This window comes from Amblyomma mixtum, chromosome 6, assembly GCF_055824585.1.
Source record: "Amblyomma mixtum isolate Tamu chromosome 6, ASM5582458v1, whole genome shotgun sequence".
Classification (NCBI taxonomy): Eukaryota; Metazoa; Arthropoda; class Arachnida; order Ixodida; family Ixodidae; genus Amblyomma; species Amblyomma mixtum.
Window position 1 is genome coordinate 1575854 of NC_143017.1, and position 16436 is coordinate 1592289.

The 16436-nt window shown below is 44.7% G+C and overlaps 1 protein-coding gene and 1 long non-coding RNA gene across 2 annotated transcripts in view; one reads left to right on the forward strand and one right to left on the reverse strand.

Moving 5' to 3' along the window:
• LOC149338079 (uncharacterized) overlaps positions 1-16436 on the forward strand; it is a 1049963-nt gene that overhangs the window by 265724 nt on the left and 767803 nt on the right. The gene's annotated exons all lie outside the window — the stretch shown is intronic.
• The window catches only part of LOC149338084 (uncharacterized), a gene marked incomplete at its 3' end in the record, with an annotated part of 200554 nt that overhangs the window by 26598 nt on the left and 157520 nt on the right, over positions 1-16436 (reverse strand). The window contains exon 5 of the mRNA XM_089550093.1: positions 3809-3938. Within this exon, the coding sequence (XP_089406219.1) occupies positions 3809-3938 (130 nt within the window). The remainder of the gene's footprint in view (positions 1-3808; positions 3939-16436) is intronic.

Consider the following 16436-nt stretch of genomic DNA (forward strand, 5'->3'; position numbering starts at 1 on the left):
CTGGGCAGAGGTTTTTCAACTGTCTGACCCCGTTACAGCATATGACGTCTTCATTAAAACGGTTACCGAGCTCTATAATCAAGCCTTTCCTACAGTGCAATTCAAAAAAATAAAAAAGCCAGAAAACAGTGGATAAATGCTGAACTTGTGAAAAGAATTATAAATCGTGGCAGACTATTCGCCTCTTTTGTAAGAACAAAAAATCTAGACAGTTTGATTGAGTATAAACGAATTCGTAACACGTTAAGCTTTGATATAAAAAAAGCCAGGACCAGTTATTACCAACATAAGTTTACTGATATCTGCAACAACCCTAAACAGGTATAGAATACCGTAAACAAGCTAATGTCCAAAAATGAAAGAGACGGCATCTCTGAGCTCGTTGTAATTCGTGTGCCTTGCACAGGGGCGTCGCTTGCTGACAAACTTAATGAGCATTTTCTCATATCAGGGGCTTCACGTAAATCTCAGGCAAGTAACTGTGATTTTACATCGTATCTCACATCCAACGTCGAAAGCTCAATGTTCATGTTCCAACTACAGAATTAGAAATCTTAGAAATTAGAAAGCAGCAGTGCATGTGGTGCTGATGATATTAAAGTTCAACCTATAAAATCCGTTAGTCGCATGATTAGTCAGACACTTACGCATATATGCAATCTGATTTTGAGTACCGGAATATTTCCAGACAAACTAAAAATTGCAAATGTCTCCGTCATATACAAGGGAGGCATAGAAATGATATGAATAACTATAGACCAATTTCGGTACTACCAGTCCTCTCGAAAGTAGTTGAACAGGTTATAAACATCAGACTACTAAACTTCTCCACGCGAAACGATATCATCGCCGAACAGCAATATGGATTTCAGAAAGAGAAATATACTGAAATGGAGCTAATAAAAATAAGGATAAGATAATTGACAATTTTGAGCAGTAAATATATACAATAGGTGTTTTTCTTGACTTTAAAAAACATTCGATTCTATCAAGCACCCGATTTTGTTGTACAAGTTGTATAAATATGGCATTAGAGGAACGGCTCTCACATTAATAAAGAGTTACCTCTCAAATCGTCAACAGTACACGAGCATTCCGAATGCAAAGTCCAGCTTAGGTCTGATACATTAAGGAGTTACGCAAGGATCAATCCTTGGGCCGCTGTTATTTCTTCTTTATATGAATGATGTAATTAACGTGCCCTCTACACCAGAAATAGTACTGTACGCTGACGATAGCAATGTATTCTTCTGCGGACAAGATCTGGAAGCCCTCCAAGTAGAAACCAATATATGGCTGCAAAACTTATCCACATGGCTCCGCCCTAACGAACTGCAGTTAAACACTAAAAAAACTAAGTACATTATATTCCGCGCACGTAACAAGTGCATTAAACAAGAAATACAAATTTAATTTCGTGATGAACCTATCGAACGTGCAATGTTTCATAAATTTCTTGGCTTCATATTTCACGAATGTCTCGACTGGTCACCTCACATTGAAAAAGTTCGCACAGGTATCTCTAGGTCCATTGATATCATGTATAAATTAAAGGACCTTTTGCCTATGTGGCTAAAGAAACAACTATATTACAGCCTGGTACATTCGCGTTTCCACTATTGTTTTCTTGTTTGGGGCACAGCATCTAAAAGAAGCATAGAAAACATATACTTATTACAATAGAAATTTCTGCGACTAATAGATAATGCACCATACCTTAGCCACACTGCCCCATTGTTTAGGAAACAGCAATTGCTTGCACTGTGGAATTTTATAAACAGAAAGATAGCGTTGGCCACTTGCCAACAAATGCATTTTGATCCTACCTCCTTTTGTCGTAAGTATCTCACTAAAGCACACAGGTACAACCTACGGCACATAATTTATAATAAGGAAAAAATACGTACGAACTACGGCGCCCAGAAACTTAGCTACAGAATTTCCAGTTTTTTAAACGATCACCATCCTGCTGTAAACATCATTCAAGAAAGCAAATCATTGAAAGCGTTCAAAAATTGCATCACCATGTATGTGTTGTCACTCCAGGCATAACCGCTCTTCTCGTTTTTTTTTCCTTTTTATTCTGTTCTCTCCTAGTATTTCTCCAACTGTACATAAATGTTCAAGATGAAATTACTGCAGCTCACTGTTAACCAACCCTTTCTGTATTTCCATTTCGTTTTTGTGTCTATTTCATGCGCTGAATGTCTTGTGCTCTCGAATGGGAGCAAGAAGGGCGTGGACACTTTGTCAGGCACCCATGTGCCTTTTAGTCAGCGCCCTAGGCAACTGTACCATAGAGTTGTCTGAATAAACACTTTGACTTTATCACTATTAAGCTCGACGTGCCGGAGTTAAGATGCTCTTGACTGTGAGTTGAACTGATCTCCTGAAACGACACACTCATCCGCAAGCAACCTGATTTGCACTGAGGCAGACCGAACAACTTGGTATTGGTTCGTTATGATGGCACCAGCGCGCAAAATGAAAGCGCTCGTCGTGTGTTTCTTCAATTTTCTCGTCCTTCCAACAAAGCTATTTTGCACGTTAACTTCGATTACAGTTACAATTCCGTTGACATGCAGTAAAACAATTATTGTCCTTGCACATTCCCTTGGGAGACCCCAAAACCGACCGGAAGGCAGCCAGATTATCCCTCATTTCCTGCTACAAATTGATATCGATTGGTTCAATAGTGATTTATTAAAGTTATTGAATTTTCCAGAGGTTCAATGCGTCTGAGTTGTAGCATGAGTTTGTCATGCGGAACTCTACAGAAAGATTTGCTAAAATCTAGGAAATAGTTCATCAATCTACCCGTTCTTATTGAGGCATGATGCGAGTTAATGGATTATTGTCTCTATTTGTGCAATTGTTGAGTAGCCTTTTTTGAACCCATGCTGGAAATTAGCCAGGACTCAGTGTTCAACCATAACTTCAATACTCTTATAGCAATATTGTGTTTAATTAGTTTACAACTCAGTGATACAAAAGTTACTTGACTGCAATTTTCTAACAAATCCCTGCCACCTTCAATGTGTAAGGCCACGGCTCTAGCTATCTTCGACGCACTCGGTAATTTTCTTTAAAATAATCAGATACAAAATATAGTAACAAGAAACTTTGCAATGAACTCGGCATATCGCTTCGGAAACACGTTTCGAAGGTCATCAGGACGACATCCTGATTTGGTTTTTAAATTATTAGCATAGAAGCTACGCCAGGGTGTGAAATAGAATTCGCATTGGAGGGACTAAATAGTTCTCATTTTATTAACTAATACCAAAGCTAGAAAACAATGTGAAAGTGGTCGTTGAAACGGCACGATGGGTAACGCTGTTTGGTTTCTATAGAACCATAAGCACATAGTTCAGAAACTGGTTTGTTTATTTTCGCTTTCAGAACTCAAAATATTTTTTTTGGTCCTATAATGAATTTTGACACCTTACGAACACTTTACTGCACGTGCAAGGTTTTCATTTATTTGTTTTAGTAAAAAGAAATATAGGCGCGGTTTCTATATCCTTTTCATCTTTCGCTTCAGGAGAATTACTTCCTGCACCATCCACGGTGTCCGCCTGCGAACTAGTTGAGGTTTTCTCTACACAAACTCGTGTATACAGAAGTAGCACATAGCTTTAAAACGGCACCAAAGTGTGGTCACATCATTGTATGTAAAATCAGCCTGTGAACAGAAGGTCTGCACACAGAAGGTCTGTGTGGACAACTGAATTCCGCTAATCGATGTAAGGCATAGCTGATTCAAATCATTCGCTGGCCCCTTTGCACGATGCGTGTCAATACTCACACCAGGGATGATGTCGTGCGCCTTCAGCGTGGGTGGAAAAACAGCCCAGGCGAGCTTGTGCAGCGGCATCGGCATGGTGGTTGCAAACTTCCATGCACGCTCCGTTCCGCTGATTCTTTTGGCGGCATTCCTTCGATCCGGTGGGAGGAAGAAATCGGAGCTCTGCTTAAAGCAAATTCCTGACCAATAATTTGTTCCATTACAAAAACTTAAATGCACATTGACATTACATAAAACGAGTCATTTATATGTATTGAACGGCATGTAGGGCGCTATCAAAAGAAGCCTTAGCGCTCATGTCCTTAGTGCATGTCCATCTCTCACACTCTATAAAAATGGCCTCACTGTAAAAGGTGCAAACCTCACAAGGTGCAAAACATTTAATAGTCACGGCTGTTTGATGTGCTTCACGCCAATAATTTTTTTTCTTTAAAAATAATAACGCCTACTCTGACTCTCGATGTTGTCAATTCTGCTGCATGAAGAAATCAGTATTTTCTCATTTATTTGAAATAATTTTAGGGCAGTGAGCTTCTACGCAGAAATGCGTGCTTATTTTCGCGTCAAAATGAAAAGTAGCTTAGAGCTCTTCGTTCGCAAAATTATCAATTCAAGATGGTTTCCTTGAGTGGGAAGGATATTTATGTTGGCAGAAGTTGCGAGCGGGAGAAAAGGCAATACTTCTGTGCATTGAAATATTTTGCCACTGCGATATCTGTATTAAGAGGTTATGGTAGTACAATACGTTACGACATACGTACGCTGAAATTTGTTTATAAAGAACACCCTATCACTGCATATTTAACCCTACAAAAATCCACCAAAAATAACCACAAACCTATGCAGGCAGTCATGGGGATACCACAAGCAAACACTATAGACAACAACTGATAAAGAACCAAGTACTCCCATAGTTCGCTTTGAGACGTATGCAAGCAGCAAAGAATTTGACAGAGACATTTAAAACTACTATGTGTGGAAATGCGAAAGCCTTAGTCTCTCTCGGTGCATCGTAGCGCCTCTACACACGCATCCCCGACGCATACACGCGCGCGTTTGACACCACCCCGAGCGCTGTACCGCGAACGGTTGCATGCAAGAGAAAGGAAATTGCACACTAGCTCTTTGGGCACCTCAACTGCTCCTTAAGGGAAGGGGCAAACAGCCTGGGAAGGCAAGCAATTGAAAGTGGGCATGTCATCGGTTCGAATCCCTGTCGCAAGCTAGCCTCCAACTTGACTAGCACAAGTATGGAACCACACAGAACGCTGTAAAAAAACGACTGCGTCACAATTTTGGTACAAATACAGTCGGGAAAACTGAGGTCGGCCAAAGCTGGGTATCTATAAACAAACGACATGCACAGAATGGTCCACTGTTAAAGGGACCCTCGCGCAGGGTGGCCGATGCGCTCCGCGAAGCGCCCCTTTTGAGAAGCGGCGAGAATAGGCGACACCAGGTGCAGGCGCAGTAACGCGGAAGTTGGAGCCAGCCACGCGTCGTCTGCTACGGCGCTCCTTTGGCGCTTGGCTTGCTGAAGAAACTCTGGAACGCGACGGCTGAATTAAAAAAAAAAAAAACAGATTTCTCTCGCAGCTACATAATGGACGTGCGTTTCTGCAATATATTTTTTGTCATTTCCGATTCTTATTAGGCAATTTTTCCGCTATGCAATAGTGGTGCAGGACAGACATCTCTAGCTGTCGTCCACTTTCTGCTCTGAACCCACGAAAGCAGTCTCCTGTAGCTGCGGCGGGGCTATTAGTACATTTCGTCCGCCGCGATCTCGAACTGACGGCTGCCAGAAAGGTGAAACCGTTGTGAACCGAACAGCGCTTTATCACCGCCGCCTGACACCTGGGATATAAGAAATGCCGCATCATCCCTTTTGCGACCGGGCTGCTTTCGAAATCAGCGGCTTTCTGGTTATCTCCAGGTCAGTTTGCGTTCTGCCTTTATTTTAGTCTTTCATACGAAATTAGTTCGAAGAACGACACCCTTGGCGTGTGGCGGGGTAGCTGCGCCGCTCTTTTGCAGACAACACGCGGCCGGCTGCGCGTTCCACGCTTAGTGCCCATTTGCCTGGAGCCGCCGATTGGGCACTCGGACGTTGCATTATGCTCACTGTTTGAGCAGAACGAACCTGAAGTATTTTTTGCACGAAACAGCTGCACCGTTTGTCGTTCTGGAGTACGCATACCGCAACCATGTCGGCAATTGATATTGGGCGATGGACCAAATGCACTAATAGCCTCACCGAAGCTACAGAAGGTAGCTTTCGTGGGTTCAGAACAGAAAGTGGACAGAGCTGGGGATGTATCTCCTTCACATTGCATCGCAGAAAAATTGCCTGAGAAGAATGCGAAATTAAAAATACATTGCTGAAAAGCACGTTCACGATGTTGCTCCGAGGAAAATCTGGTTTTTATGATTAAATCAGCCGTCACATTCCAGAGATTCTACCTCAGCAAGCCAGGCGCCGAAAGAGTGCCGTAGCAGACGACGCGTGGCTTGCTGCACTTTTCGCGGTTACTGCGCATGCGCCTGGTGTCGCCGATTCTCGCTACTTCTGAAAAGGGACGCTTCGCGCAGCGCGGCGGCCACGCTGCGCGAAGTTCCCTTTAACAGTGGACCATACTGTACATTATTGTCTGAAATGACTGTGCTCTGCTTGCTGTGCGCGTCTTACGGCTGCTTGATGACGGAATCTTATTTTTCTAGCCAGTGCTGGCATTTTCCTTACCACCCGCGAGTACACACACGCTGCCAGCTTTTCTCGTAATGGGACCAGTGACGCTTTGGCATTAAAAACTATAAACGTGGGGAGCACATACAGCCACAGTAGCTTGAACAGGAGGATTACACAGAGGCATGGAGATGCTCCGAGGTTCGCCGAATAAGCAAAAATAAAAACGACGGACGTGAGAATTTGAAATTAGAAAAGTAGAATCAAACCATTTACACACAGAAAGCCTAGCAGACAATAGTTGACTGCAAAAACGTAGAGCGATAACGACTAATGAAGCTTAAGAGGAAGGTTATGAAGCAAAAGTACGACCGTAGTAGCCTGCAAAGGAGCCAATAAATAATGAGGCTAGAGAAACGCTAGAGAAATGTGAGCACGTCATCCTGAAGCAAACCAGAGGGCATGCTGACGGACGCTTCTTTGAGGTCTGAAATATAGGAAGTTTCCTCTATTTCGTAAGCCAGCTTGTAGTTTCTGGAATGTTTTCAAAACTATTGCCTCCGCGAAGGAAGGGAAGCATTGTTGTTTACTCTCACGTTTTCGCCAACGAGGACGCAAGTTCCACAGTGATGACCCTGCTTTATTAACATCGTGATTGTTTAATGCTTTTCTGTTAGACCGGTTGATTTGTCCGGTCTGTGCCTCGCCTCCCGATATTGGGAGGGAATAGACCAAGCCTTTCACGCTCGTCAGAAAGGTGATTTTGTGCAAAGTGATGTAGCATGGTCCTATACCTGGTGTCTCAGCCAACACATTTGTTTCGTGCTTGACGCTTTGAACATTTTTTCGCACATCCCAGAAGATAGAAGCTCTTAACGAGATCCGGATTTTGTCAGCCTGCATACTTATTTAGAAGAGATTTCCTGAATTTTTTGCTCGCATGACCCCGTTAAGACTATATTATAAGATGATAGTACGACTTTCAGAAGATTTTAGTCAAGATAGAAAGAAATTTAGCCAATGCAAGCTAGCATCTCATGTCAAAAATGCACATAAAAGAATCATGGAAGAAATGCACCCCCATCATAGCAATAAGCATGCCGGAAACCTAACGTTGTATTTCCCAGAGTCCTTCAACTTTAAAGCTCGAATGGTGCAGACGCCCTGCAGATACGAAATGTACCATTATACAAAGTAAACGATTTGAACCGAGCGCGAAAACGAAACCACTCGAGTGCACAACAATGAAACTTCTGTGCCAACAGGGCGCCGAGGTTCCGCTCTGGGTTCGGGAACTCTCACTAAGTTCAGACGGCCTGGTATCATCATCGCACTCGAAGCTGCTGTCTGATACGCAACCATCCGTGCTTCAAACTTGCTGTTTTCTGGATACCTTTTTACACTGAGCGCAACGCAACTCATTTTGAACATTTTCCTTGCCTTACCGCTTAATATCTTTTTTATAAATTTTATACCTCCCGGCACCTGTGTTTACATTTCCTTTTGTCGCACATCTTGTTCGTGCGTTCCACTCCATGTGCATGTCGAACGTCTGAGTGAGGTTGCGCGGGTTCTATCAGCATCGCATACTTGTGACACCCGCAGTTAAAAGAAACGCAGCTTATTAGAAGCAAGGGCAGTGTTGCAGTCGGTATAACCATTAGGGCAACGGCCCTGAGACTCAGGCACCACGGAGACTCGTGGCCTCTCAACTCAGTCATAGTGAGCGAATCAGTTATAGCGAGACAGTCCTCGGCCCGCATTCGTAAACCTTACACTTCCTCAGGGGCAGTGACGGGTGCAGGGCGGGGCAGAGAATCTAGCCATGCCTTCGAGGCACGCCGAGGTCGAGGGACCTCAATAACATGGACCCGCACCAACTCGCCCAATTTTCCACCCTTTTGAAATAATATAGCGAGTGGAGAAAGCAGAATAAAGGCGGGAGGTATGCAATGCAGACGAATACATTTGCTCAGAACAGTGTATTGCGAGCTATGCTCTCGTACTCAACACGCGCAAAGAATGACACTAATCACGAACGACTTTTGTTCTTTCGTCCAGTGTGTCATAGGCATTAGTTATGGAAAGAGGTAAGAATAATGCGCGAGAGCTCGCATAGTGTTTCGTCCGTTGCCAGCACTACAAGTGGAAAAGAGTGTTCCACCATGTGCTCGTCAAATTAGGCCAGCACTACGTACTACCTCCGCTGACTGAGGTGAGCAAGCTCTTCTGAAATCGAATTCGACGCGGAAGACCATGCACTGGACATAGGAATTATTCACCCACTCTAGTTGTATCAGCTGCGCTTCACAGGTTATGCCGGCAGGAACTACTAGGCCAGGCGCCGAAGTACTTGTAGAATTCTCTGTTCTCGTACATGAAAATTAATAAGAAGACAAGGAAGGAAACGACTCCGGAGTGCATCGCGAGTTGCTTCATTGGGGTAGCATTTACAGAAACGGAAACAACAGAGGACGCCGTTGAGCTCCCACGGTTTCAGACACGCATATACACAGTCCATTAAGATAATTTCATCATCATTATCATCATCATCAGCCTGACTACACCCACTGCAGGGCAAAGGCCTCTCCCATGTCTCTCCAATTAACCCTGTCCTTTGTCAGTTTCTGCCACTGTATCCCCACAAACTTCTTAATCTCATCCGCCCACCTAACTTTCTGCCGTCCCCTGCTACGTTTGCTTTCTCTTGGAATCCACTCCGTTACCCTTAAGGACCAGCGGTTATCTTGCCTTCGCATTACATGCCCTGCCCAAGCCCATTTCTTCCTCTTGATTTCAACTAAGATGCCATTAACCCGCGTTTGTTCCCTCATCCACTCCGCCCGCTTTCGATCTCTTAACGTTACACCTATCATTTTCCTTTCCATAGCTCGCTGCGTTGTTCTTAACTTAAGCTGAACCCTCTTTGTTAGCCTCCAAGTGTCTGCCCCATAGATGAGTACCGGTAGGATACAGCTGTTGTATACTTTTCTTTCAGTGATATTGGTAAGCTACCATTCATGATCTGAGAGAGCCTGACATATGCCCTCCACCCCATTCTTATTCTACTAGTTATTTCCCTCTCATGATCCGGATATGCGGTCACTACCTGCCCTAAGTAGACAGATTCTCTCACTACTTCCAGCACCTCGCTACCAATTGCGAACTGCTGTTCTCTTGCTAGGCTGTTGAACATTACTTTGGCTTTCTGAATGTTAATTCTTAGCCCCACCGTTCTGCTCTGCCTGTCTAACTGATTGATCATGCTTTGCAGTTCTTGTCGTGAGTGGCTTAGCAAGGCAATGTCATCAGCGAATCGCAAATTACTCAGGTATTCTTCATTAACTCTTATCCCCAACTGTTTCCATTCCGGTCCCCGGAATACCTCCTGTAAGCAGGCAGTGAAGAGCATTGGCGAGATCGTGTCTCCCTGCCTGACACCTTTCCGTATTGGAATTTTATTGCTGACTTTATGGAGAACTATAGTAGCTGTGCAATCGCTATAATATCTTCCAATATTTTCACATAGCACTCTTCTACACCCTAATTTGGTATGCGCGAATTATGACGCCGATGCCCACAGACAGAAACAAACGATCCTGCATTGAGAAACTATGGAGACTGCCAGACTGCCAAGAATAACAAAAATGATGATGAGGAGGCCGGCCTACCACAAGCAGCCGCGAACACTTCAGCCGCGACTAATTATTTTGAAACCCTATATATCAGGTTCATCACCAACCCAGAAAACGCTGTCTAATCGTGAAAATAATACAGAAGCAAAATATCTGTCGCGAGGAAAGAAACACTTCTCCAATATGCGTCAGCAGAATTAAACGTTTCCCGGCTGCGTTTGACCGAGGCACAACGCTGCTCCGTTCTTCTCGCCTGCCTCACACAACATACAGTTATCATAGAAAAGAACGAATGCGGCAGTTCGCATAGTAGAGCAGGTCTTTTTTTTTTCACGGTAAACCTCGAGCATTTGCCCGCCGCGATATCAGTCCCTACTGCGGCCGCTCTGAAATTACATCTTCATCATCATCACCCTGACTACACCCACTGCATGGCAAAGGCCTCTCCCATGTATTTCCAATTAACCCTGTCCTTTGCCAGTTGCCGCCACTGTATGCCCGCAAACGTCTTAATCTCATCCGCCCACCTAACTTTCTGCCGTCCCCTGCTACGTTTGCTTTCTCTAGCAATCCACTCCGTTACCCTTAAGGACCAGATGTTATCTTGCCTTCGCATTACATGCCCTGCCCAAGCCCATTTCTTCCTCTTGATTTCAACTAAGATGTCATTAACCCGCGTTTGTTCCCTCACCCACTCCGCCCGCTTTCGATCTCTTAACGTTACACCTATCATTTTCCTTTCCATAGCTCGCTGCGTTGTTCTTAACTTAAGCTGAACCCTCTTTGTTAACCTCCACGTTTCTGCCCCATAGGTGAGTACCGGTAGGATACAGCTGTTGTATACTTTTCTCTTCAGTGATATTGGTAAGCTACCATTCATGATCTGAGAGAGCCTGACATATGCGCCCCACCCCATTCTTATTCTACTAGTTATTTCCCTCTCATGATCCGGATATGCGGTCACTACCTGCCCTAAGTAGACAGATTCTCTCACTACTTCCAGCACCTCGCTACCAATTGCGAACTGCTGTTCTCTTGCTAGGCTGTTGAACATTACTTTGGCTTTCTGAATGTTAATTCTTAGCCCCACCGTTCTGCTCTGCCTGTCTAACTGATTGATCATGCTTTGCAGTTCTTGTCCTGAGTGGCTTAGCAAGGCAATGTCATCAGCGAATCGCAAATTACTCAGGTATTCTTCATTAACTCTTATCCCCAACTGTTTCCATTCCGGTCCCCGGAATACCTCCTGTAAGCAGGCAGTGAAGAGCATGGGCGCGATGGTGTCTCCCTGCCTGACACCTTTCCGTATTGGAATTTTATTGCTGACTTTATATAGGAGAACTTTAGTAGCTGTGCAATCGTTATAAATGTCTTCCAATATTTTCACATAACACTCTTCCACACCCTGATTCCGCAATGCCTGCATGACAGCTGAGGTTTCCACTGAGTCAAATACTTTCTCGTAATCAATGAAGGCTATATATAGGGGTTGGTTATATTCTGCGCATTTCACTATCACCTGATTGATAGTGTGAATGTGGTCTATTGTCGAGTATCCTTTACGAAAGCCTGCCTGATCATTTTCTTGACTAAAGTCCGAGGTTGTCCTGACTCTATTAGCGATTACCTTAGTAAATACCTTGTAGGCAACGGACAATAAGCTGATTGGTCTGTAATTCTTCAAGTCCTTGACGTCTCCTTTCTTATGAATTAGGATAATGTTAGCGTTCTTCCAAGCTTGTTGTACTCTCGAGGTCACAAGGCATTGCGTATACAGGGTGGCTAGTTTTTGTAGCACAATCTCTCCTCCGTCCTTCAACAAATCTGCTGTTACCTGATCCTCACGAGCTCCTTTCCGTCTTTGCATTGCTCTTAAGGCTTTCTTTACTTCCTCCTTCGTTACTGGCGGGATGTCCCATTGCTGTGCTCGACTGCCTCCTTCAGTAACTTGGTTTGGTTTGGTTTATGGGGTTTAACGTCCCAAAACGACTAAGGCTATGAAAGACGCCGTAGTGGAGGGCTCCGGAAATTTCGACCACCTGGGGTTCTTTAACGTGCACTGACATCGCACAGTACACGTGCCTCTAGAATTTCTCCTCCAAAGAAATTCAACCGCCGCGGCCGGGATCGAACCCGCGTATTTCGGGTCAGCAGCCGAGCACTGTAACCACTGAGACACCGCAGTAACTTGATTACATTCGCTACTGTATAGATTTGGGTAGAACTCGGCTAATTCAACTGTCTTATCCATATTGCTGATGACATTGCCCTGTTTGTCTTTTAGCGCATACATCTGGTTTCTACCTATGCCCAGTCTTCTCCTCACTGATTTTAGGCTACCTCCGTTCCTTAGAACATTCTCCATGTTAAACTTTCTTATGTCGGCTACCTTGCGCTTATTTATTAACTTCGATAGCTCTGCTAGTTCTAATATTTTCTGACCGGTTCCGATGTGTAGCCAGAGTAGCACAGATCTTCGCGTGCATTCACCAATATTATCCCACCAGTAGCGATCGGTTATAAGAAACATGCATATCCTGGCATATGTGGTTCAAATTTGTCCTACCTGTTGCGATGCGCGGCCAAAATAGCATACATTCCGACATACGTTCGTCAGTGTTGTCTGACCAGTTCTGATGGCTCGTCGACGTTGAACATTGCACTACTTAGCCTGTGCGCGTGGTTGCGCGGGAGCCAAGTATTGTAGTATTCTTCATAAACCGTGCAAAGTAATTTTTCGTTAGGCCGCAGTGCCTTTAGAAAGGGGAAAAAACAGCTGACAACGCACTTCTCAATTTCGTCGATTTAACGGTGAGAGAGCCTTGCAAAGCGCGAGCTCCCAAAGTAAACAGCGCCGCGCTGCTCCAGCCTTTTGGCAGCTGTATGCGATCTGGTCGTTTTTGGGTATTATGTACTCGGGTCTTTGATTAGGAGCTGTCTTAGAGCGTGCGCTCTTCCTTGCTCAGTCCCTCAGCTTTGCGTCAACGTCGTCGGCGGCGGCCGCACCGCCATCCGCAGGACCGAATCTTTCACTCTTCCTCTCTCGATCGTCGCACGCTGGGATGATTTTGGCTGAGCCGCCCCCAGGCTAGGGAAAAACGAGCGCCGTGTGCGCGCGTGCACGTGGCCCAACCACTCTACATGACGCAGAGCGACCCCTGGTTCCCCCGCTGTCCCTAAACGTGGTCTGATGGCTTGCGGATTAAACTAGGCCCAACATCAACGATTCCGGGGCCGTTGCCTGACCTGTCCAAAGTTGCATCTGGGGGAACGGAGAGATGATCTCTGATCTCTGCTGGGTGAGATGATCTCCAGGAGAGAAGAGCCAACGAGGCGACACGTTCCACGCATTTTGCGATGGAAGGCAGAGAGCAGATCCAGGGGTAACCGTGTTCAGACAGACCGCTTCATTCGAATGCGCTGCCAGAAATTCTGCGGTTTGGGTCGCCAGCATCTTGTACCCTCTAAAGCGACGTTCTCTTTGTGATTTGTTAGTGCGTCTTAGTCGGCAATCTATGCAGTCTCCTAAATAATGAACTTAATTTTGTCGCAAGAGCGCCTTTGTGATTCTTCGCCCACTGGCCCAAGCCGCTCTACAATTGTGAGCGTGAGCTTGATTTTAGCAGTCATGACCGATATCTTTCACCTGAGGCAATATGACAGATATATGTGGTAAACATTCAGACGGTATGAGGGCTGGAGGGATGACAGTAAGATTAAAATGTCTTATCTGATCCATTATACTCAGCATGCAGCAATTCACTAAGGTATCACAAAACCGACATCGCTGCATAACAAAAATTTAAGTGTCAAAATCGTAAAAGCCTTAAATGTTGCTGCTGGCACTGCAGCGAACGCCCGAACATTTCGATCACATCACACACCCGAAACTTCCCTGTGAGTTTTTAGTTACTCCATGCAAAATTTTCGCGCTACTGTATGGTACCTAAGTCATTTTGCTTCACCTTGCCAAAGCTATAGACTAGATTTGTTTGTACATCACCAGTGGCGCATTTTTCGCGCCACTTTTAGTAGTAATCATATACACAAGCTCATCCGTTGAGTTCGCAATCCATCATCACGCGTTCCCTGCATGCTTCATGATCGAGGCACCTTTGTATCCTTTTACCATAACCTGATGTTTATTGTGTGGTTAAGAAAAGTGGATGAGCGATTATGTAAAGTTCTTGAACTTTTTGATGCTGTCAGCAAATTTTATCAGCGTGGCTCGGCAAACGTTAGCAAGTTTTAAAAATGCGGGGCCCTGGGCGAAAGAAAACATCTTTGTAGTGCTGCGAATCGTGTGGCATAGTCTGTGGTCAGTTCCTTCTGGAAAATTACTTTCGTTGATAAGTCCTAGTTCTTAAGATGCAGTTCAGGAGAGCAAGCTGCCGGGCTAGTTGGTGAAGCATGTTAAATTGAATTCAGCGCAAAAATACAGACAAGGGACAAAGAGAGACACACTGAGGCGTTCACGAGCGCTCGTGAACGTCTCAGTGTGTCTCTCTTTGTCCCTTGTCTGTATTTTTGCGCTGAATTCAATTTAACAACCTAGTTCTTAAAGCTGGCCCGGGGAAAAAGAAAATTTTGAAGCAGACTGAAATGTTCTCAGTAAGGCACGAGTTATGGAGCTTTTATTTTACTCTCCTCAAAGAACTAGCACGAACAGGTTGTTCGTGCATAATTTGCGGCCACTGCGAAAGCAAAGCCGCTGCCCCGGAAACGAGCGGATTTTGTTGTTAGAGAGAGTGCGTCTCGAGGCGGTAGCTACTGCTATCACGCAATTTACCCCAGGCCAGTGTAGGAAATGTTGTTCAATTAGCCTGAAAACTGAACAACTCTTCAGGATGTAAAAGTTCTGAAGACTAAGTCACACGGCTATCAGCGGCACCAATCTAGTTGGTTTCACACACGTTGCTAGGGCACTACGTTTTTTAAGACCTTGGTTACAGGCTCCCGGTTGCAGTTAACTCTTACGTGGCATATCGTAAGAGAAAAAGAAATGCTGCTGTCTGGATTCACGCACAGGCGCTAAGAACCGCGTTTTTTTCCGTAAATGAGAATATCCGGTTATATACAGTTCCAAACGCGTCATATAAGTTTGGCTGCTGAAGCGTGGTCCACTGCCGTTGTCCGGTCTCCAAGTATTCTGCTGCATTTCTTTGATCTGACCGTCTGAATCAACCTGCTCCTTTACCTTCGGACCTGTGATCATGCCCTTAACTTTATGTCCTCAAAATATTTCTTCAGTTTTGCGCATATGATGCTAGCGGTTATTGTATATATTGTAAGGGAAGACTTGACGTAAGACGTTTATTCTAGCCCTCTGCCAGAGACGTGTTCCAAGCGAACAGCCCCAAGCGATGACGATGGGTATCTTCAGGTGAAGGAGAATGAAGTCGCAGCAAGAGAGGCGACGACGACGAAGGCTAATAAATTTCTCACAGTATATGTTACTGCAAATATAGTCTTGCTTTTTGGTTATTTATGTAGTGTCTTTATTACAGACTTGATCTTTTATGACGTTATCTTCACTCATTCATAGATATTCTTTTTCATTCATTGTACGCATTTCTGGTTGTCCATTTCTTCTGTGTTGTCTATTAGTGGCTTGTCTCAGCTCCCGTCGCGAAAAAAAGTAGCCTGCAACGTTGGCAGGTAGCAAAACCTATGTAAAGTTTTAAATTTAAGAAATATCCTACAGCCCCGGTGCGGTGCCTCAGTGATTACGGCGCTCGGCTGTTGACCCGAAAGACAAAAGTTCGATCCCGACCGCGGCGGGCGAATTTCGTTGGAGGCGAAATTCTAGAGGCCCGACCAAATATTTAAGGGAATCCCCCAAGGTGGAGTAGATTTGTAATAAGGGAGTAATTACTCATTGACTAACTTTTAACTCCGAAGTTTCTGTGAAAGCTGCATAGCTTTCCTTTGTGGCCGTATGGCTGCGCTCGGGTGGACGCCAATGAATAATTACTCCCTTATTCTAGAGGCCCGTGTGCTGTGCGATGTCAGTGCACGTTAAAGAACCCCAGGTGGTCGAAATTTCTGGAGCCCTTCTCAACGGCGTCCCTCATAGCCTGAGTCGCTTTGGGACTTTAAACCCCAATAAACCAGACCAAACAATCTTGAATTCATTTTGATGCCGTCCTTTGGACCTGGTTTTTCCCTTCTGCAGTTGGTATATTTTCATATGTATTTATTTATTTACCCTCAGGGCCGTTAGGCGTTACAGAGGGGAGTGGGAATAATATGCAAGTACAAAAACAAAAGAGCAGCTAGAAAAATTGAATAGAGTTACAGCACACAC